At 32.3% G+C, this 24,440-nt stretch overlaps 2 protein-coding genes across 6 annotated transcripts in view; one reads left to right on the top strand and one right to left on the bottom strand.

Annotated features, from left to right (window-relative positions):
* Positions 1 to 1,634: 1,634 nt before the first annotated feature.
* LOC149725760 (protein Niban 2-like) lies at positions 1,635 to 15,576 on the top strand. Its single transcript, XM_089891013.1, has 16 exons — positions 1,635 to 1,804; positions 3,195 to 3,328; positions 4,120 to 4,251; positions 5,319 to 5,433; positions 5,823 to 6,014; positions 6,937 to 7,052; positions 7,568 to 7,702; positions 8,705 to 8,837; positions 9,232 to 9,317; positions 10,544 to 10,683; positions 11,771 to 11,894; positions 12,309 to 12,422; positions 12,936 to 13,043; positions 13,537 to 13,648; positions 14,094 to 14,199; positions 14,493 to 15,576. The coding sequence occupies exons 1-16, from the start codon at positions 1,732 to 1,734 to the stop codon at positions 14,998 to 15,000; spliced, it is 2,328 nt and encodes a 775-aa protein (XP_089747139.1). The 5' UTR covers positions 1,635 to 1,731; the 3' UTR covers positions 15,001 to 15,576.
* A 1,777-nt stretch (positions 15,577 to 17,353) lies between these two features.
* The window catches only part of LOC149725759 (protein crumbs-like), a 30,104-nt gene continuing 23,017 nt past the window's right edge, over positions 17,354 to 24,440 (bottom strand). For 4 of the 5 annotated variants that reach the window (XM_089890986.1, XM_089890989.1, XM_089890987.1 and 1 more), the window contains 9 exons: positions 24,305 to 24,438; positions 23,679 to 23,906; positions 23,221 to 23,347; positions 22,532 to 22,739; positions 21,919 to 22,032; positions 21,441 to 21,582; positions 20,905 to 21,048; positions 20,225 to 20,394; positions 17,354 to 18,369 (listed from right to left, as the gene is read on the bottom strand). In XM_089890986.1, coding sequence (XP_089747112.1) covers positions 18,130 to 18,369; positions 20,225 to 20,394; positions 20,905 to 21,048; positions 21,441 to 21,582; positions 21,919 to 22,032; positions 22,532 to 22,739; positions 23,221 to 23,347; positions 23,679 to 23,906; positions 24,305 to 24,438 — 1,507 coding nt within the window. In that variant the 3' untranslated portion in view covers positions 17,354 to 18,129. Of the gene's footprint in view, positions 18,370 to 19,375; positions 19,596 to 20,224; positions 20,395 to 20,904; positions 21,049 to 21,440; positions 21,583 to 21,918; positions 22,033 to 22,531; positions 22,740 to 23,220; positions 23,348 to 23,678; positions 23,907 to 24,304; positions 24,439 to 24,440 lie in introns of all 5 variants that reach the window. The other variant, XM_089890988.1, reaches the window with a different exon arrangement.

Raw genomic sequence — 24,440 nt, 5'->3', positions numbered from 1 at the left:
CGCAACTTTTTTATACGCCTTGGGAAAAACGCAACAAAATGTCATAATATGTAAAAAATATATCTGTTCTGGAATTAATTACCCTAACTCTGCAAAACATAAACTTTGATTATATTTTGGGAATAGTAACGAAGATCAGATCAATTAAAAGAGCCAGTTATATAAAAAACGGAACTGTTTTATACGGGTCGCTTTAAAATGTGCGGGTTGCGCGTGGTTGCGGATATTTTCTTAAATATAGATCAAAATTAAAAAGGGTTGAATTTATATGATTCGTCTCAGTAATACCATTTCAACGGTGCCTCAAAATTAATTCTACCTCCAATATTTTCCGAGTTATGACCAAAAATATACGCTTTTGGAAAAACGCAACAAACTGTCATAATACGTAAAATATATACGTTATATCATATTTATAAATGTACAAGTATCATAGACTCCATAAATTACTACTAAAATTGTCTTTTACAGCGGTTAGCCGTTTAACAGGTCAACTTTGAACGTATTTTCTAATACATACGCCCACGCAAAAATTAGCCAATCTTTTGTGAAAAAGCAAATAGAATTTTGTTATTTAAAATTTTCGGTGTTTTCGACAAAAAATTAAAGGGGCTGTTAAATTTTGTGATTAAAATTATTAATTAAATAAAATACAAGTGTTAAAATAATTTGTTTGCGATGTAGAAAAGATAATAGGAGGTTTTTACAAATTTGGAAAACATATTTATTTTTTGTTTAAATTTGCTTATTTTTAAAAATTGCCTATTTAAAATATATAAAAACAATTTATAGCGGTATATAACCAATTAAAAAAAACATGCGTTTAGAGTATAAATAAACTTTAAAAAAATGTTTTCAAAAAATTTTTTTTGCAAATTTTCCTTCCGCGCGTTGGCGTTAAAGAGCAATGTTCACTCACATCCGCGGGGGTTTCCCTGTTACGTTTGTTTTTAAAATGACGTACGTGGTGTGACGTCACGTATGCATTTCAGAGTACTTACATACGAAAGAGAGAGCCAGAAACTAAATACCTCGCACGCAAACGCACGAAACTAAGTCACGATTTTACAGGAACTTTGAAAGTACAAACAAACAGCATGTCACAATGTGTAGTTTTTATGAATTTAATTGGTGGTTGTTGTTATTCGCTTTTTTGGCCTGTGCTGCTGTTATTTGGGAGCAAAAATACCCCTTAAGAAATGTAACCAAAACTAGAAATTTAAGGTAAAAACGTTTAGAAGTTTAGGTTTTTTTGTTTTGTTATTCGGCAGGTAGAAAAAGAACTTATTATTTATATTGTTATTTTAATATCAGTTTAGAACTTAAAATTTACTGTTTTTGGTTATAAATTCATTGTAGTTAAATGTATTTTGTTTTTTCTTTGTTTTATTACTGTGTTCCAATTAAAAAATGTTTTGTGTTGCTTTGTTTTTCAAATTGAGCATTTTTTATTAATTAAATTGTATGTTTTATTGTATAATGCGTTTATTTTCTAAAATATAGGTAATTTTCCTGTTTTTTTTGCACCTAACTTTATACATATATGTATATATATTATATATATTCATTTTATTTATGTATCTATCTATATATATATATATGTGTGTATTTTAACTTTTAATTTTTTTGCACTAATTTATATTTTACTATTCTTTTCAAACAGGGTTTTAGATAACAAATTTCGCTTTTAACTCAGCATGTTTTAGCATTATAATATTGTAGTATAGGAACATGGGTAAGACATTGTCGTTGCTTATTTTAAGTGGAACAAAAATAGAAGGACACAGTGCAGATCAAGTGTACCGTAAGTTGGTTTATTTATCATATTTTTTAATATTTTTTGTACAATACATTTTTATAAATATAGTAACTCAAAAAAATTGTTTTTAATTCTTTTTACAGTACAGTATTATTAATTATAGCAGCCTAACAAAATATTTTTTTACATTACATTATTATAATTATAGTAACCTAAAAAATTAAGCAGTTTTTAACTTTTTTTGTACAATACTTTTGAGTAATTATAGCACTCAAAAGGAGAATATACTTTGACACATAGTAACATTTGCCTGTAAATGATTAACGCAATGTAAATATAGCGTAGTGTAGTAGAATGCGCTATAGTAATACTGTGTGTACATGGTGTTAATAATATAGTAAGGTGAGAGAGATGGGACACCTTTTTATTCTATTTTCTTGTCCTATTTGGTAGTAAACAATGAACATTCAAAGAATTATAAAACCGTATCTTCATGACTCCCATAGACCGTTGTTAATTGTTAAAAACACGATCAGGATATTATTTGCTAAAGGTGATATTGTTTTCTAAATGTGTCCCATCTTTCCCACCCTACAATATTATGTGTGTGCCCTATTGTATATACTGTATATTATAATAATAACTCAGATTACATAATGCTGTAATAGCATACGCGTTGCATATTTTACTACAGACCGTGTCATATATGTACTTAGTTTAAAATGGCTGTATTTTTCTTAGTAAAACTGGCGGTGTTGGTTCTTTACTATACAAAGGACAAATACAGTTTACCAGTATACCAGACTATATGTCAGATACATTACATATAAATATTACATAATATAATATATATTTATATATATATATATACAGTACTGCATGGGAAGATGGGACACCTTTAGCACATAGTATCTAAATATCCTGATTATGTTTTAAACAATTACCGATGGTCTATAGGAGTTGTGAGGATACCGTTTAATAGTTCTTTGAATGTTCTTTGTTTACTACCAAATGGGACGAGAAAAAAGAATAAAAAGGTTGTCCCATCTTCCCCTATCCTACTATATATATATATAATGTGTAAATACAACATAAAAACTCCACAACCTACTAACAAGACAGATATATTGTCAGCATGTTTACACCTATAGTTAAAATATTCAGAATAAGGATAAATATAAATAAACACTCATGCCACAAAGTTACATACGTGGAAACTCGTAAGCAGGCACAAGGTGTATGGAATATGACACCTTTGTTATAGTTAATCACTGTTGATGCCCTGCTATGCGAGGACAAATAAGTTTCATTCATTCATTTGATGTCAATTTACTAAAAAAAATTTTTTTATTGCAAAAATTATAAATAACATAATATGCACTCCAAAAGTTGTTAAAATTTTTTTTAGAATTAACTTGTTTTATTTTTGTTTCAGAATCAAATTTGGACTATGCGAAAATATTTGTCAAGCGTTATGAGGCAGCATACATGTGGTTTTACTTACAAAAAGTAAATCGCGAATACAGTGGAAAAGATGGATGTCAGAAATGGCAGCTGCGACAAAGAAATGTAAATTCTAAATCTGAATAAGTTACGTATTATGCAGAGATTATATGTCATGTGTATTGTGAATACAAATACAATAACATATAGTACTGTGTGGTAAGATGGGACACCTTAACACATAATATCCAAATATCCTAATCCTGTTTTAAACAATTAACAACGCCCTTTTAGAGTCGTGAGGAAGCGGTTTTATAATTTTTTGAATGTTGTTTGTTTTACTACCAAATAGGAAAAGAAAATACAATAAAAATGTGTTCCATCTTCCCCACCCTATTATATGTGTATTTGAATATGCAGTATTTAATTACTATGTGTTTTGTGTAGTATATATATATATATATTGTTTTTGCTGTTTTAACTTGACAGTGAGCATGAGGTGTATGAATACACCATGTGTGTCTGGTGTATAAGAAAACACCCATGTTATAACTCAACAGTGAGCATGAGGTGTATGAATTCACCATGTGTGTCTGGTGTATAAGAAGACACCCATGTTTTAACTTGACAGTGAGCATGAGGTGTATGAATTCACCATGTGTGTCTGGTGTATAAGAAAACAATCACGCTAACAAAAAAATGAGTCATTGGGTTTATGCACAGGACACAATCTCGATTGTATATTCGTAGAACATGCTATAAATAAATAACAGTATTCCCCAGCCGAAACACAGCTTTGTTTTGGAACTATTCAAAAACAAAACATTTCCGGTATTTTCCCCCCATTGTGTGTTTGTGTCTTTATGCACACTTTTGTTTTAATCAAAAAGACAAATAAAATTTATTATTATTTACAGTGGCAAAGTTATAACAGACCAATTAAGCAGGGCAGCTTATACGTATTATCAAAGAACACTGGCAAAAAATGGAAGCAGTTATACTGCGTGTTACACTCAAATTATACGCTGGAATTTTACATGTCAAAAGAGGTAGTTTTACATTTGAATTTATTTGAAAATATATATATATTATATACACTGTATACTTTTTATGTGTTTTATGCATTTGAAATTTTGAATAATATATATATATATATTATTATTTTATTGAATTTGAATATAAATTAAAACATACTAAATATATGTATTTGAATGTATATGAATATATTTACACAATAAAAACTGTGTTTTTTCTTAAATTTATTTGAATAAATGTGTTTATATCATATTTAATACTTTGTACATGTTAAAATATATAATAATACATACTGAACTTTATATGTATTTTATAGGATATGTGTTTTAGTGTTTTATATAGTAGATTAAACAGCTTTTCCAATGCGCTACTAATTCTAGTTTTCGTACGTTTACATACATTTTATAATACATATTTTTGACCTTAAAAATATTTTTTACAAATATTTTATCATTAATACATAATATAATAAACATAAATAGCCCAACAATTCAAGGTTATTGCTTCATGAATAGGCAGTTTAAACAAGCCATAAGACACTTGAGTGCATCACTACAGCTGGACATACATATATTGGGTGCATAAGTACCCAGCAAAATTTGGCTAAATTTCAATTACATAGCTCCAGGCTATATATTTCTTATGCTAAATTAAGGCCAACAGAATAAAAGCTATAATGTTTAATTTATGCCACTGTAAGAGCATTTGTGTATGCTGTTATATTTTGAAGTGATTTAATGACAATGTGTTATTAAGTACTTGAAAATTGGTCTTGAAAATTTTACACATATATATATAGTAGGGTGGGGGAAAATGGGACATCTTTAGCACATAATATCCAAGTATCCTGGTTGTGTTTTAAACAATTAACAACAGTCTATGGGAGTCGTAAGGATAAGGTTTATAATAATTTAAGTTTTCTTTGTTTACTACCAAATGTGACGAAAAACTAGAATAAAAAGCTGTTCCATCTTTCCCCACCCTACTATATATGCTTTAAAATTACTATTAGAAATTAGCCTATACCATGAAAGTAGTTTTAAAATGACATTAAAAATGCAATACCAATTTACTGTTATAGGATTATGAGCAAAGTAATGGTCACCTATTCAATGCTAAATACAGTGGATATAAAGTCCTTACAGACGTGGACACTTATCTGCATAAGAAACTAGAAATTTCATGTTGTGAATTTGGTAAGACAAATTTTACGGTGATTTGACATTTGATTTGACATTTTGTTAGCGCTATGGCAGTGATTGGCATGTATGCCTATATCGCAAAGGTTATGGGTTCGAGACTTGGTGCTGCTAATAAATGTGGGTGTATGTGTCCTTGGGCAAGACACCTAACGGCAATTGGTCTCTCTATGGGTTGTCCAAATTGTCAACCATACATAACAAAGATAATTCATTCATTCATTTATTTATTCATTCATCTATTCTTTTATGCATTCACCCAAATTCATTCATTTATTCATTTATATAACCGGAGGAAAAACATTCACTTTTTCATTATTCATATATCAATATCAACCAACTCAAACAAATTTATTTCACCCAATAATTTATTCATTTATTCCCAGGTTATGTCAACCAAGACCTTGTTGCGTTTTCTCGCAAAGTCACTATGATTGGACGAGCCGGAAAAAGGCCGACTCAGCATATTTTTTCGGCGAGTCACACTTGGCGAACGACTACTTACTTTGCAGCTGAAACTGCGATCGAAAAAGAAAGCTGGGTGCGCGTTTTAAGGGACGCAATTCGCCACTTAGAAGGTGAATGAATAAATAGATGCATTAATGAATTAATGAATCAATGTAATAACTTATTTATTCGTTTGTGGCGGTGTAATGACAATTGTTATAACACAGGTATTCTGTTTCATACACCTCGTGCCAGCTTACCAGTTGTAGCGTATTTAACTTGTCTGGTGTATAGAACTGTATATATCAATTCAGGACTCAATTTCACATAGCATAATACAGCCTATCAACAATAAACAATAACAGCACTGCACATTCAGAATTTAACAAAATTAATAAACAATTTCTTAGCTCGAACATATACACTATACAAATAACTGCATATAAAAATTTACAAAACCTAGAAATTCTGGGAAAACTGGCCAAAATGCCAACTTTAAAGAGAGCTTTTTGCGTTGAGTTTAAATGCAACGCGCTGTTTATTTATTTAGAGTAAACACTAGCTCTCGGCAGATTGAAAGCAAAATTTGGGCATGTTTGTATAAGACACTCCTTGATTAGGTGTGGCATTTTAAACAAGCCATTGCCCAGTCACGATTTTTTGATGTTTTGCGATTTTTTTAATATAAAATTTATAAAAAAATTAAATGATTATTTTTAAAGAAGTACTGTAAAAATGATAATTGTATTTATAAAATCATTATAATTTTTTTTAAAGAAATTAAAAATTAAAAAAAATTAAAAATTAAACGAAATTCCACAGTTAGAGTACTTTGGGGTAAGATGGTACATGTTTTCATTCACTTTTATCTTCCTATTTGGTAGTGAACTAAAAATATTTACAGAATTATATACCCATATCTTTACGGCTCTAAAAGAGTGTTGTTAATTGTTTAAAACACACTTAGGAAATATGGGATATTATGTGTTAGCCCATTTTACCCCACAGTACTATGTACAAATTTTTGACAAAAAACTCACTAATTTTCCACAGGGGTTCACAATAAGGATGAAGTGGGAAATGATGCGTTCATGTTCGCGATAGAACAATCCATAAGGCTACAAGAGTTTGCCGTTGACCGTTCTTTACTATCTGGTACACAAGAAGAGGTAAATAGAAATTGTTGTTTTTATTAAAAAGTATATACATATATGATTGAATGAATGTAACTTACTTTATCCTCGCATGGCGGGGAAACGACAGTCGTTAAACACGGGTGTTCTGTTTCATACACCTTGTGCCAGCTTACCAGTTACGTTACTTTGTGGGTGATTATTTTGGTGGGATCTTTTTTCATGTTTTTTTATGTGTGGCTGATAGTTTGGACAACCCATTAATGACCACTGGGTTGAAGCAATTGCGTTGGGACATTTGCATATTAAAGGTATATATATATATAGTAGGATGGGAGAAGATAGGACACTCTTCTATATTCAAATATCCTGATCGTGTTTTAAACAATTAACAACGGTTTATGGAAGTCATGAGGATACAGATTTATAATTCTTTAAATGTTCTTTGTTTACTACCAAATGGGAAGAGAAAATAGAACGAAAAGACGTCCCATTTTCCCCCACCCTACTATATGTAATTATATATATAATGTTATCTTATATATTTACAGATTCTTGCAGACATGATGATAGAAATACAATCTCAAGATTGTAAAGTAGTTTTACTGCCCCATATTACTGGAGGATTAGTTACTAAGTATAAAACATGGAACTTTATCATGTTCGAGACTTATAAATGGATGAAGGTACCGGTTTACTTGTGGTTATGTTGTGTAACATAGGGGCGAAACTTAAAAAAAAATTAACTTCAAAAAAAAACTTTTAAAAACTTTTTTTTTAAACTATTTTTTAAATATAAATAAAATAAGTTTTTCTTTAGAAAACCTAAATAAAACGAAAAAAGTTTTTAAACGCAGGGGAGGCAGGGATAGTTAGACACACAATCCTATAAAACAAATATAACTTATTGGTTTTATTGTTTACTGATTAATGCAGTGTCAAAAATTCTAGGGTAGCCTACCTTTCCACCCCAGGTTTGGTGCATGTAATGAGTAAATCCAGTATAAATAATTCATTTGTGAGTCTTTAGATCCATCATTATAGTAGTCTAATAGAAAATCTTGACTTGTGTTTTTGATGATATGTAGATCTATTAAGAGATGTTGTATTAGATTTTTTGTATTCTTGGGTGTTGGGTGTCAATTCCACCCCATGTTTTAAGTACAGGGTGTTGGGTGTAAATTCCTCCCCATGTTTAAAGTACAAGGTGTTGGGTGTAAATTCCACCCCATGTTTAAAGTACAGGGTGTTGGGTGTAAATTCCTCCCCACGTTTAAAGTACAGGGTGTTGGATGTAAATTCCTCCCCATGTTTAAAGTACAGGGTGTTGGGTGTAAATTCCTCCCCACGTTTAAAGTACAAGGTGTTGGGTGTAAATTCCACCCCATGTTTAAAGTACAGGGTGTTGGGTGTAAATTCCACCCCATGTTTAAAGTACAGGGTGTTGGGTGTCAATTCCACCCCATGTTTAAAATACAACGTGTTGGGTGTCAATTCCACCCCATGTTTAAAGTACAGGGTTTTGGGTGTAAATTCCTCCCCATGTTTAAAGTACAGGGTGTTGGGTGTAAATTCCACCCCATGTTTAAAGTACAGGGTGTTGGGTGTAAATTCCACCCCATGTTTAAAGTACAGGGTGTTGGGTGTAAATTCCACCCCTTTATAACACTAAATACTTTTTCTTATAGAAAATAATTGGTTTGGAATATACACAACAGCGCTTGGAAGCAGAAATAAGATGCAAAGAACAACGCGTTAACATGATAGCCAAAATGCCAGAAATTTTTGACACTTATGAAAACTGTGCAAAAGCTATTGAAGGTATGTAATGTATAGTATAAGTATAGTTATTGTACTAGTATTTATTAAATGTTTATTTATATATATGATTTAACTTTATTTAAAATAAATGTGATACTATATGAATAAAAATATATATAGATATATATGTCAAATGTATTGTTACCATAAATACTGATATTTGAAAACAATAATTTACCCACAAAATAACATACTTGGTAACTCTTAAGCGGGCACGAGGTGTATGAAACAGAATACTCGTGTTATACCGACTGTGTTGCCCCGCCACACCAAGATAAACAAGTTACATTCATTCATTTAGTTTGAAAACAGCCTTTATAGTTAAGGTGTTATAAATACCACTTATCTAATGTATGTATAAGCCTTTTACTTCAAAGAGATTTTGTGTGTTTAGGTGAATTAGTTGAGTGCTTTGACTCTGTGTTAAAAAGTGAAATTCTACCCCATGTTCCAAGAGTTATATCAACTTTGTATGATTCTGTAAGTACCTATGCGTATTGTAAGTACCCATACATATAGTACTATGAGAAAAGATGGGACACCTTTAGAAAATAATATCCAAATATTCTGATATGTTTTAAACAATTAACAACGGTCTATGGGAGTTGTAAGGATATAGTTTTATAATTCTTTGAATGTTCTTTGTTTACTACAAAATGAGACGAGAAAATAGAATTAAAAGGTGTCCCAGCTTCCCCCACCCTACTATATATAGTGCTGCAGTCAGAATCACATTTAAATGTGTTTTTTATACACCACTTCAAGAATGTAATAAAAGTTGGTATTATTAAGAGCACTTGTAGCTTCTGTTGTTTTGCTGGTACTGTTATATATATGCATTTTGAATAAAAGGTAGCATGTTTTTTGCTTAGGGTAAAAACGCTTACTGTAAAAATGAAATATATTTGCCAATTTAATAGTATATATATATATATATATATATATATAGTGCCTCTTTTTTGCAGAGAAAAAAATTAAGCATACATCTTAAATTGGCTTCTCAAGTGTTGGGGTAATGGGCCAAACCTGGCCTAAATCCCAGGTCCTTGACAAGGGCCTCACCCTCAACGAATAAAATAGGGCTAGGCATACATTCATATAGAATAAAACTGTTAGAAATTAACCAGATAATGCAAAATGCCAACATTTAAAAACTAGTTTAAACACAAAATAAAACCACTAAATAAAGCAGTTAAGTTTCATTTGTTTTTCAACAACAACTACTAAAACAACAAAACACGCACGCAAGGTATTTCTCTCCAGATAACAACAATGTAATCACAACAAAAAATGCAATTTTTCGTGACAAATTACTGAATTTTCTCATAGTATAGGGGTATTATATTATGGTAGGGAAACGTTTTTTGAAAATTTGCACAAAATCGAGGGTGACATTGTTAGAATACAGTTACACTCATAGTTGTCAAACATAGGAAACGGCATTGATTAATGTGGTTAATGCAGTATGCTTTGGCTCTGCTTGTTTTTATAGACATCTAACAGCAGGGTAAAATCTGTTTTTGGCATAACATTCTAAAACATATGATGTCACCCTAGTTTTAAAATTGGGGTAACTTTTTAAGGGGCACGAAGTGTATGAAACAGAACACTGGTGTTGTAGCAACTGTCATTTTTTGCCTTTTATGTGCTAAAGGTGTCCCGTCTTCCCCCACTCCACTATTTTAACACGTCTCTCTTTTCTACAGCTAATGGGCCCTATTCGTGGAGCGCGGGAATTATTTGTTACTTTGGTTGAAGGTGTTGTGAGGAAAATTTCAACGTCGTCGCCCGATTTTGTGAATAATATCGACCAATATTTTCTATCTACACTTGACTACGCCCCAAGGTAAGATTTTAATTAATATGGGGTAAGATGGGATACTGTGCGGGGTAAGATGGGATATTGTTGTACCTAATACTTCGTATTTATATGTAGTAGGGTGGGGAAAGATGGGACACCTTTTTCTTTCTATTTTCTTGTCGAATTTAGTAGTAAACAAAGACATTCAAAGAATTATAAAACCGTATCCTCACGACTCCTATAAAACGCTGTTAATTGTTTAAAACACTATCAAGATATTTGGATTTTATGTGCTAAAAGTGTCTCGTCTTCTCTCCACCCTACTATATTACTGTGAAGTAAGGGGGTAAGATGGGATACCGTTAGCACATAAATTCGATTGTTTTTATTCATGTTTTGACAATTAACTATGCTCTTTTACAGTCATACAGTTACATAGAGGATACAGTTACATAATTCTGTAAATATTCTTCGTTTACTACCAAATGGGCAAAATATTCTACAAAAGTCAAAAACCTAGACAGGGTATAAGAAACATTTGACCTAAATTACATAGAATTACTTACAACATATTGTATGTACCTATTATACGGAAATTGTAATCTGTCTGCATTGTATAGGGATTAGACATATGTCATTATTTATATAATACCCAGTTTTAAAGTCGAAATAATCTCGTAAATGCATGCTTGTTTTAATAAGTTATTACAACAGCTTAAAACATAGTATTACCCAGTAATTATGTGGTCAAATAAATCTAATGTATTCTAGTAATTAGAAGGAATAGTTAGGTTTAAAACAGGTTTTTTTTCAAGTATTTTTTTGGTTATTTTTTTAAACTGCTGTTCTAGGCAAGACAGTTAATTGTTTTGATTTTTCGTTGGAATTTTTTTGATTTTTTCATTGTTTTTACTGTATGGCTGATAATTTGGTTGTCCTTGTCCAAATTATCAGCCATACATAGATAATCCCACAAAGTTACATACATGGTAACTCGTAAGTTGGCACAAGGTGTATAAAACAGAACACCTATGTTATAATAACTATCGTTTTTTGGCCACGCTGGGATAAACAAGTTACATTCATACATTACATCTGCAACTATAAACAAAATAACTAAATACCTTTTCAGAAACCCAGAATTCATGCATCCCACTTCAAACACAAATATGATTGCACTGTCTCAAATTCAAGCTGTTTTCCCAGAGTCAAATCTTACTCCATTTTTGCTGAGTATATACACACACCAACAAAAAGTTAGTGTTTTTTACCTGTTGATTTAAAAGTTGTTGTAATTTTTGTAATGTATTTTTAATAAAGTATTGTGTATATAAACACCTGTTAAAAGTGAACTTTTTTAAAAACTAGCTGTTAAAAATACTTATAAATACTGTTAAAAATAAATACTGTTAAAAATAAGTGTCAGTCAAATACAACTTAACTTGTTGTATTTGTGCAACCAATTCAAGGTTATTGTTTTGTTGACACTTTGTAAAACTAGCTGTTAAAAATACAGGGTGTCGGTCAAATACAACTTAACTTATATAAACACCTGTGAAAAGTGGTGCAACCAATTCAAGGTTATTGTTTTGCTGGTAAAAATCCAAACCAAAATGACTTTAAAATTTTGCATTAGAAATCCATATTAATTAAGTCTATACATAATACAGCTATTAGATTCTGCCATATGTACATTTGAGGCTTTGTGTGGGGATGCTGTCACTGTAGGAAACGGAAAACTGACCAAATCTCTGGTAACCAAAATACAAGCCAGAGTTTTAAAGGTATTCGTTTAACATTATGTTATAGTGTAACAGTAATATTTTTATATAGTACTGTGGGGTAAGATGGACACCTTTAGCACATAATAATATCCCATATTTCCTGATTGTGTATTAACAATTAATAACGCTCCTTTAGGGTTATGAGGATACGGTTATATAATTCTGTAAATATTCTTTGTTTACTACCAAATGGGACGATAAAAAACATGCACCATCTTGCCCCAACCTACTAAATTCCCCCCCCCACCCCTCCAAAAAGGGACCTGTTTAACATTTTTATAGTTTATTAGTGAATTTTCTTGAAAATTTTAAGCAATATACCAATTTTTGTCATTTAGAAACTCGATTTTGATGGGCTTTGGGGTTCAAGCTATTTTTATTTTCCCTGAAAAAATGGGTATTTTCCCTGGAAAAAGGAGGTGTTTAACATTTTTTTGTACTATTAGTGAATTTTCGTATTTAAGCAATTTACCATTTTAAGCAATTTACCATATAGTTTTTTTACTTTTTTAGAAACTTGATTTTGATATTCTTTTGGCGCAAAAGAGATTATTCCGATCAGTTATTCAGTCAGCTACCATGGAACATACTCGAGCTGCTATAGAACATGCATGCAAAGGGGTATGTATATAATATGTAAGATTTTGAACTAATGAATTAACTTATTTAATCAATGAATGTAACTTATTTATCCTCGCATGGTCGGAAAACAACAGTCGTTATAACATGGGTTTAACACCTCGCTTACGAGTTACCAAGTATGTTACTTTGTGCTTGTGGGTGATTATTTTTTTGTGATTTTTTTATTTTGTTGATTTAGCTGTTTAAAAGCAAAGGTACTAGGTTCAGTGCTGATGTTTCAATAATATTGTATGCCAGAAACATATTTTTAGAATGAATGAATGTAATTTATTTATTCTTGCGTAGCAGCGTAATGACAGTTGTTGAAACACAATTGTTTCATACACCTCGTGCCCGCTTACGAGTTCCCACATATGTAACTTTGTAGGTGATTTTTAGAATATAAACCCATTTTTTTACATTTATAAAAAAGTAAAATAGTTTCACGTACTATAATGTTATTTTTATGAAAAAATATATTATTTCTATTTAGAAAATGTCCGGGTTTGAATATTTGATCGATCCGTCTCTTTCCACATTTATGCCGATTAATAATGTCTTTACCAGCGTGCTGACTAAGCATTTTAATGACCTCTTTGAACCAGGTAATTTTTTACGATATATCATTTTTAAAATTTACTTTGCGTGGCCGGAAAACGATAGTGGTTATAACACGGGTGTTCTGTTTCATACCCCTCGTGCTCACTTCGGAGTTACCATGTATGTAACTTTGTGGGTGATTTAAGTTAAAAAATGACAATAAAATATTTTATAGTAGTGTGGAGAAAGATTGGACATCTTTTCACTTTATTTTCATGTCCCATTGAGAAGTTAACAAAGAACAATCAAAGAATTATAAAACTGTATCCATAAACCATTGTTAACTATTTAAAAAACGATCGGAATATTTAAATATATGTGCTAAAGGTGTCCAATCTTCCTCCACCCTACTATATATATGTTTTCAAATAAATTCAAATACAAAACCACCTCTCTTGATTTGTAAAAAATAATAAAAATAAGAATATAACGGACTTACATTTTATGCAGTGTTAAAATCCAGTTTAAAGGCGCTGAACATGTCCAAAGCTTGCCGTTCATCAAGTCAGTATAGTTCCATATCATCATGTATTACAGACGAAGACACTAAACCTTCGTGAGTACTCTATATTGTTTTATCGGTGTTGTATGGATGTAACTTTTATGCTTGCTAGAGGGGTAATGACAGTTGTTATAACACGGGTGTTCTGTTTCATACACCTTGTGCCCCCGTACGAGTAACAATGTTTTTGATAGTAAACAAACAATATTTACAGATATATATAACCATATCCTCGAAACTTCTAAAAAGAGCGCTGTTAATTGGTAAAAACACGATCAGTAAATATGGAATATTATGTGCTAATGGTATCTTACCCCAGGCTAACAGTATCCCATCTTATCCCACAGACCAGCAGTTATAAAAAGGACCTCCCAAGAAGTATTTGAAGATCTGCCCGTATTTACTGATGTCATGGACGGAGAGACAGGAGAAGCGTTTACTCCTGATTATAAGGAAGAAACAGGCGAAGAGCAAAGAGTAGGAGGATTTGAATATAATAAAGAAACAAAGGAGGAAGTGAGAGAGAAGAGAAATGAGAATTTTGAGGATAATGGTTCTCCTGATAGCGGAATTTTAACGATTTCAACTCTAAATGGCGAAGAAAATGTTACGAGCGCAAATTTCGATTTCGAAATACCGGAAAAAGTTGAAAATGAAGTCGCATTAACAGAAAATGAGTTAGAAGCCATGGAAGTTTTGGACAACGAGCATAAAGATCATATTTCAACTTCCGAAACTTTAGGAGATGTTTTAGTTAATGGAGAGAATGATTTTAGGTGCGCTGAAAATGGTTTTGTGGAAAATGTTAATTTAATGTATGATGAACAAGGGGAATTAATACACATTGATTCGTGAGCGTTTAAATGGACCCCATGCTCTGTGCCAAGCTGCCGAATTTTTTTTATCGCAAAACTTTTAAGTATATTGCAGTGTTTTTGTGGTACAGTGGTTATTACGCCTGCCTCTAGCCAAGAGGGCACAGGTTCAGAACTCGATGCTGCTACCATTGTGGGTGTATGTGTTTAAAAAAAATTAAAAATTGCTGCGAAAAAATAGTTACCAAAAAACTACATACATGGTAATTTGTAAGTCTGCACGGGGTGTATGAAACAGAACACCAGTGTTATACGTCTGTCATTACCCTGCCATATGAAGATAAATAAGTTACATTCATTCATTCCATAATTTTTTTCTGGCATTGCATATTGTCGGAACAGCAGCACCGAGATTTGAACCAAGTACCTTTTGCTTTTAAACAGTTTTTACATGACATACCAGTTACACATTTTAAAAGCTTGCTTGTTGTATTTAAAACTGTGACAAAATGAGATTTCCGTGAGCCATTCTTAATGTTAATGCCTTTTTTCCATGCATTTCTCTTGACTATTGTTTTTGTATTGGTTTGTGATTATTACATATTGCGCAATGTTATTGAAATGTATTATTTTGAGACTTGGCCTGTTATATTTTGCCTTGGGCACTAAATGAACTCAAGACTATGACGCGAATCTGTGAACTTGTCGGTTTTGTGACGTCACAATGGCGCAAATAGCGTCTAAAACGAAATCGTACAAAAAACGTTTTTCCGACGTTTTTTTACAGATCATTTCTCTTCGAATACGATAGCAAAGATCAAATTAATAAAAACAGTGAAGAGAAGGGATTTAGCAGCGGACGACAGTCGTTAAAACACGCTAAAAAACGTTAAAAAAGCGTGACTGCTAAACCCACAAAACAATTACATATGTGGTAACTCGTAAGCTGACATAAGGTGTATGAAACAGAACACCCATGTTATAACGACTGTAGTTGCCTTGCCACGTGAGGATAAACAAGTTACATTCATCCTTTTAACTCGTTTATTACCGAAATCGTATAAAAAACGTTTTGAAGACGATTTACGTTTATTTTCGGTAATAAACTGACGTAATTTAATAATGGACCACTTCCGCTGTTGTAGCGATTCTACCGTTTATGGAATTGGAAAAACCATTGTGACGTTACACGGTGTATTGTCTACGCAAAACGGAAGTGCGACGCGTGCATGGTAAAGGTTATTATGACGTAACAATAATAGTAAAACTGGAATTTTGAAATTGACGATAAAAAACGTAACGGGTGAAAAATAAACTAAGAAATAGTTTTAAAGGTATTTTTTGTTTTTCCTGGCGTGGCCGGAAAACGACATTCGTTCTTTTATCGTCCCATTTAGTAGTAAACAAAGAATATTTACAGAAATATATTCGTATTCTTACGACTCTAAAAGAGCGTTGTTAATTGTTAAAAAACACGATCAGGAAAAAAATGGAATATTATGTGCGAACGGTATCTCATCTTACCCCACAGTACTATATATATATATATATAAATTTCTTCCGACCAACGTAAATTCCTTTTTAATCGATTTATCAAGTCCAAATATAAAACGCCAAACCGAGGCAGTCAAATATAATCTGTTATATCACGAATATACAATTTGTGGATCTTATTTAGCGCTATAAGGGCACACGTTTATGTAAGCTATAGCGAGTCACGAATTTTAAGCATATTAGTTCAGGACGGAGAAAAGAGCTTCTATTTTAAGTCGTTCGTGCGCGATTTCAAAATGCACGTATTTTAAGCGGAAATGGTTATTATGACGTTTATATATAACTCCGGTTCTTGACGTTGCACTTTTGTGACGTAACATGGTGTGACATCACAGGGAAAGTACCTCGGTTAAAGGCGTGTGTTTAATTTATGCTCACTGTCAAATTATAACATAGGTGTCTTCTTATACACGAGACACACATGGTGTATTCATTCACCTCATACTCACTGTTGAGTTATAACATGAGCGTCTTCCTATACACCAGACACACATGGTGTATTCATACACCTCATGCTCACTGTTAAGTTATAACATGGGTGACTTTTTATACACCAGACACACATGGTGTATTCATACACCTCATGCTCACTGTTGAGTTATAACATGGGTGTCTTCTTATACACCAGACACACATGGTGTATTCATACACCTCATGCTCACTGTCAAGTTATAACATTGGTGACTTCTTATACACCAGACACACATGGTGTATTCATTCACCTCATGCTCACTGTCAGGTTATAAAACAGGTGTATATAATAACACATATATACACCGGTGTTTCTTAACCTTTTATGGTTTGTGGATTTGATAAATTGTACAAACAACAGAAATAAATATTTTTCAAGTATTTTTTTATTAAAACGAAGATTTAGTAGCAATAATTTGATAAAAGCAAAAAAAAATAATTTTTCGTGACAAAAATATTTTGAAAAATTTTTCGGGACAAAAATTTTTATGATGCTTATGAGATATGATTTTTCGTGAAACATGATAAAAAAGAAACAAAGAAATAGATGCAGCAGCACAATGAAGAGAAATTGGCACGAAAATAAAAATATTATAACACTATCAGGCGAGCACCATATATTATGACATCACAATAAAATGAAATCTAAAAAAAACTAAAAAAAGGAACAGCGAAAAAAAATGATAAATTTTATTCGGTGTGCTTTTTTCGATAGTAAAACTGATAAATCTTTCGGAAATGAGTAAAAAGTGACAATTTTAATAAGAATATTTACAAAATAAAAGTATTGGGATAATGTGCTTTAGTACGGTTTGAAAAATGTGCAAATTTTTCAAAAAAATCAGATGTTTTAAAATTTTCATGTTGGTAATTGGTAAAAGGAGTAAAAATTGGGGCAATGGGTCAATTCCAAAACTAAGGTCCCATGGCGTGTCACTGTAGGACCTCACCCATATAGAAAAGAGTTATATAAAAAGTGTATCATCTAAATAAGTCTTTGAAAAATGTGCATTTTTCCGTTAAAAAACATAATTTTTACATTCTTTTTTTCTGTATTGGTAAAAGGCTTAAAATAAAAAAAAAACACAAATTCCATGGCGTGCCACGCTGCAGGACCTCACCCATATAGAAAACGCTTAAAACATCAAATAAGCCTTTCGCATTTTGGCGGCGGTTTTATATCAGTAAGCATCTCAATTCCGGGCTGTTGTGGGGTCGCTGAGTTCTGTTCCCTTTTACTTGGAGAATAAGTTCCCGACGTGGCTCGTCGCTCTAAAACGATTGAAACCAGCGACATTATCGCCACAAGTAGGAGCAAGAGGACGGTGGCTCCTCCGACGCAAGAAGCAAGAATTATGACGCTGCGATACGCTTCACTTGTGGCCTGTAAGAAGGTTATTTTATTTCTATGTTAGGGGGTGCATGCATATCATGATGTCAGCAATTTTTTTGTGAAGTCATGATAAATTTGGAATCTTTTTTGGCAATCATTATTTTGGCAGCAATTTTTGTTGAGTCATGACAATGAAAAATTTTGATATAAGTGATGTCGGTTAATTTTTGTTAAGTCATAATGATGTCAGCAAAACAGCATGCAAAACATGAATCATCAGTTTTACTAAGACCCCCCATGCTCACTGTCAAGCTAAAGTATGAATCATAAAATTTATGATACAAATTTTAACTAACTGGGGTAAGATTTGAACCCAGGACTTACCGGTTAGTTGAAATGAATGAATATACATGCAATATATAGTAGGGTGGGGAAAGATGAGACACCTTTATATTCGATTTTCTCATCACGTTTGGTAGTAAACAGAGAACATTCGAAGAATTAAAAAAACGTATCCTCACAACTCCCATAGAACATTGTTAATTGTTTAAAACACTATCAAAATATTTTGATATTATGTGCTAAAGGTGTCCCATCTCCCCCCACCCTACTCTACTATATAATACTATACAGCACTATACAACGTCTGTTTAAATTCTGCATCTATAAGGTCCAAAAAACGGCTGGGCATTTATAACTGTTACCATTCTATCTTTATATTTTTAGATATCGTAAAAATAGACCTTTATACGCACTGCCGAGTTATAACATGGGTGTCTTCTTATACACCAGACACACATGGTGTATTCATACACCTCATGCTCACTGTCGAGTTATATCATGGGTGTCTTCTTATACACCGGACACACACGGTGTATTCATACACCTCATGCTCACTGCCGAGTTATAACATGGCTGTCTTCTTATACACCAAATACACATGGTGTATTCATACACCTCATGCTCACAAGTTATAGAATTTCAGACATTACATGAAACGACTGACATGCGAAAATACGACACCTATAACATGCCTACATGACATGCATGTATATACCCTATATAAGCCTCTCAGGCGGCACTTTTAATGGCAATGGCGTGGCATGTGTCGTGGCAGCGGCACTCTCCGTGGCTTGTGGACTGTAGACACCACGGCTCGCACGTGCGCCGCGTGCATAGCACAAAAGCGCTATTAGGAGGCCGAGAAAAAAGACAAGCCCGGCGGCGCCAATAATAGGACCCAATATGACCCATAAACTCTGGGTCTGAGGTGCGTTCTGAATTAGTGGATATAATTTAGGTAATTTTAATGTGTGTGAATGCTGAAAGCTGCGTATGTGAAAAGTGAATGTAACTTGCTTTATTCTTGTGTGGCGGGGAATTAATGTTGTTATAACACGGGTGTTTTGTCTCATGCACCTCGTGCCCGCTTACGAGTTACCACGTATGTAACTTTGTGGGTGATGGCGGGTAAAAGAAACACTCTTTTTTTTTAAATCACAAAAAATGTAGCTCTAAGTGAGATTTTGGTTACTTTTTACACCAAGTGCAAATCTAAGTGCTGTAATGTTGAAAGTCATAGGCGCCAAACCTGGGGTGGCAGGGTAGGCGGGCCAACCCTGGATTTTGTACACTGAATTAATCAGTAAACATTACAACCAATAAGTTAGATTTGTTTTATAGGAATGTGTGTCTAACTATCCCTGCCTCCCCTGTGTTTTAAAAAGTTTGGCGCCTATGTTTTAAAGTGACATGCTAAGATGAATAGATGTAAAACAATTTTTAATAAATGATAAAAATAATTTTTGGTAAAAACAATTACACTAAATTAGTAAAAATAAATTATTGATAGTAAAATTAAATTACGTTAAAAATTATATTAAAAAAAATATTTTTTTTGACTTACATTTTCGCATAAATTCCCAGTGTACCCAGAACTGCATACACATGTTGCTGTTGGGGCTACTGCCTCCTGGTGGCCAGTTGTTGGAGTGGGGTTTGCCCACACGAGAGAGCACGAGCCACCATTGTGGCATGTGTGGTTGTAACATGGGTTATTATGGTTGCACCGATCACCTATGTAGAGTTAAAGTTATATTTATATATATATTGAATAAATAAATGTCTTTTCTTGTGTTGCCGGTAATGATAGTTATTATAACACAGGCGTTCTGTTTCATACACGTCGAGTCTGCTTACGAGTTACTACGTATGTAACTTTGTGAATGAATGTAACTTGTTTTTTTTCTGCATGGCAAGGCAATGACGGCCATAATAACATGGGTGTTCTGTCTCCTACACCTTGTGCCCGCTTACAAGTTACCACATATGTAACTTTGTGGGTGTAATTTTTTTAGTCATTTTGAATATATGACTGACACTTTAGACCACATAAAGGAACACTGGGTTGGAGCAATTGCTGTTAAGTGCTTAAGAACATATACCTACAATGGTAGCAGCTCTCAAATGGTTAAACAAGTTTAAAAAAATCTAAAAAAATCACAAAAAAATCTTAAAATATTCTTTTGAATTTCAATTTTCTTGTAAAAATCACAAAACTGTGAAAAAAATTTACAGGAAATTTACCTGCGTGAGTTGGTAAGCAATCACATGAAAACGTGATATCGTGATCCTGTGAAAGCTTGGATGAGCAGTTTCCATTATTGGAGCAATAAACATTATTATTGTTATGACAAAGGTCATTCACTTCACATAATCTCCCTACATAACCTGAGAAAATATTAAAAAATATAAAAAAACAAACTAAAAAAAAACAGTTTTAAACAAAAAAGTACACTGATAATACACGTTAAAAAAATTATTAAAATACAAAAAATAAACTAAAAAAGAATATTAGATTAAACTAATTAAAAAATTTAAATGATCTTATATTAAATTTAAAAATACTTACTAAAAATAAACATTTAATAAACAAAAAAATGAAAATTTAAACATTATTTTAAAATTATAAATTAAAAACAGAACAGTATTTTACAAAAAAACAAAAATATAAAAGAAATTAAAATAAAAAATAGAATAAATAAAAGATATATAATTAAGTATAAAGAATTTTATAAAGCTTAAAAAAATATAATAAATAATTTGTTCAAAAATAAAATCACCTTTTTTACAATTACATTGAAAACCATCTTCTGTGATGTCACAAGTAGCATTATTCATGCATGTCACGGTCGAGCAAGCGCCAAGATAATTCTGGCAAAATTCGCCGTAAAAACCATTCATGCATGAACAGGTGTATGAAGTCTAAATAGAAATAATATAAAAACTTAAGAAGGTAAAATTACGAGAAAAAATATTAAAATCAGAAAATTGAAAAAATGTATGAATGTAACTTATTTATTCTCGCTTGGCAGGGTAATGACAGTCGTTATAACACGGGTGTTCTGTTTCATACACCTCATGCTCGCTTTTGAGTTACCACATATGTAACTTTGTGGGTGCTTGTTTTTTTCTGTATGGCTGATAATTCAGTGACCACTGGGTTGGAGCAATTGTCGTTAAGTATCTTGCTCAAGGACACATACGCTCACAATGGTAGCAGCATTATTTTTTTTACAAAAGTCCAAAAATCCGACTTACCAAATTTGATAAACAAGATCCATTATTAAGACAGGTTATATTTTCACAATGGTTCACCACATTCTGGCAGTTCTTCCCAGTATAAAGGGGTGGGCAGACACAGGTATGTGTGATCTGAATAATATTGTATAGTAATGAATGAATGTATTATTGTATTTATTTAGGCATAATGCTATTTTAATTCGTGATTATTATTATGAATGAATGAATGTAACCTATTTAATCTTGTATGGTGGGGTAACAGCAGTCGTTATAACATGGGTGTTATGTTTCATACACCTCATGCCCGCTTATGAGTTACAATATATGTAACTTTTTTTATTCTTGTGTGGCAGAAGTTAACACATATGTAACATTGTGGATATGTTTTTTCTCTTTCTGTACAGCTAGGTTGTAGCAATTGCCCTTAAGTGTCTTGCCCAAGGACACATACGCCCACAATGGTAGCAGCGACAAGCCTTGAACCCATTACCTCTAGGTTACAGACAGGCGCGCTAACCAACTGTAATACACCATGAACAACTGTCCTAATTTTCAAATACTATAACACTTTACAACATATACTATTACTAAACTGTTTATGCTTTAGGGATTAAGTTTCTATAACACCTACCTCTGTAGAAGTAGTAACATTTACACACACCCCCCCATTCTGACACGGTTCGTCGCTTCCATTGTTACACGATTGTGAGACGTTTATTTCACATAAAGCCCCCATGGTCTGACCCATACATTGACACTCAAATGAGCCAATCAGGTTACGGCAAGTCCCGTTATTTAAACATGGATTGTTTATGCATTCGTCTATATCTCTTTCACATCTAAGGGGAAAAAAAATTTAACATAAAATAAATTTAAAAAATTGGTTTAGTACATAGGCGTCATATTTGAAATTTTGGTGATATTATTTAAATACAGTTACACATATTATTGTTAGGGAACCAGTGGAACCTCATTGATTAATGTAGTGAATGCAATATACTTTGGCTCTGCTTGTTTGTATAGACACCTAACAGCAGGGTAAAAGCCATTTTATATTTAAAACTGGGGTGTTAAATTTTCCTGTTAAATTTTTACCTTTTGGTGCCTATAAAGATAATATTACATGGAAATTAAAGAAAAAATATATAAAATATTACATAAATTAAGTTGATGAGAAAATTACAGAAATTGAATAAAAAACCTGAACTAATTTTGAGTTTTCCTTTGTTTTAATTATATATACTTCTAATGTATAAGTTATACATATATATAGTTATATATATAAATATAATGTCCATTAAAAATAGCTACAAAACCAACCTATATCCTTGGTATCCATCTGTACAGTTGCAAACAAAGTCATCAACTAAATCAACGCAAGACCCGTTGTTACATTCAACGTCAACACAGTTGTCAACATTTGTTGAACAAACTTCATCAACAAATCCTGAAAATAATGAAATCAACACATTAAAAAAATTAACACATTTCAACAAAATCAACACAAAAATGTGGTTTTAGGTTCCAGACTCTACGCTGCTACCATTGTGGGCGTATGTGACCTTGGGCAAGACATGTAACAGAAATTGCTCCAACCCAGTGGCTACTAACGTAGTGTCTAAAACACATTAAACAAGGGAACCCAAAATAACATACCCACAAAGTTACGTACATGGTAACTCATATGGGGCACGAGGTGTACGAAACAGAACACCCGTGTGATAACGAGACAACCAAAAATTTACCCCAAAAGTAACCCATTACCCAACAAAACTTACCTAATTTACAACGACATTCAAACTTATTGAACAAATCCAGACACGTCCCGTTATTTTCACAAGGATTCAAACCACACATATTGTCGCCATGGCAACCTAGTGATGAAATATCCAGACTTGATGTCATAATTGTGTGGGTGGAGCCAGTCGCACTTGAATGATTCGTGAGCTGTGATTGGTCGTAAAATGGAAGCGCCACGCCCCCAATTCTGACATCAGAAAGACAGCCTATTGCGATGTAATAAAAAAATTACGATTTTTTATAATTATTTTGAAAGTTTTTGGTAAAAAACATTTAAATGGATGAATGTAACTTGTTTATCCTTGCTTGGCTGAGTAACGACAATCGTTATAACACGGGTGTTATGTTTCATACACCTCGTGCCAGCTTACGAGTTACCACATATGTAACTTTAAAAATAATTATGCTTTTTTCTGTGCCATGGTGCCCGATTCAATAATATCTAACATTTTATCCAAATAAAATTAAATTTATAAAAAATTAAATCCAAATAAAATTAAATTTATAAAAAATTAAATTTACATAAAATTAAATTTTAGATAAAATTAAATTTACAAACTTTATTTTAAAAGTTACAAATTTTACAAAAAAAATGTTAGTTTACCCTTAAATAACCCTTGATCAATTGCACCAATCACAGCCAAGTTGTCAGTTGAATTGGAAATCTGGCCAATCAGAGCTTCAGGTAGAGACACGTTGGTGTAATAATGATTGCCATCCACCAATAGGAAAAGAGAACT

The sequence above is a fragment of the Ciona robusta genome, chromosome 13, assembly GCF_009617815.1.
Source record: "Ciona robusta chromosome 13, ASM961781v2".
NCBI classification, from domain to species: Eukaryota; Metazoa; Chordata; class Ascidiacea; order Phlebobranchia; family Cionidae; genus Ciona; species Ciona robusta.
Note: the sequence above shows the minus strand (reverse complement) of the source record. Positions and strands in the feature narration are given on the sequence as shown.

Bases quoted from the DNA above. Each gene is read 5' to 3' on its own strand.
- LOC149725760 (XM_089891013.1), top strand. From the start codon at position 1,732: ATGGGTAAGACATTGTCGTTGCTTATTTTAAGTGGAACAAAAATAGAA. The intron at 9,318-10,543 runs GTAAGTACCTAT...TCTTTTCTACAG, and splicing joins TATCAACTTTGTATGATTCT to CTAATGGGCCCTATTCGTGG. The intron at 13,044-13,536 runs GTATGTATATAA...ATTTCTATTTAG, and splicing joins TAGAACATGCATGCAAAGGG to AAAATGTCCGGGTTTGAATA.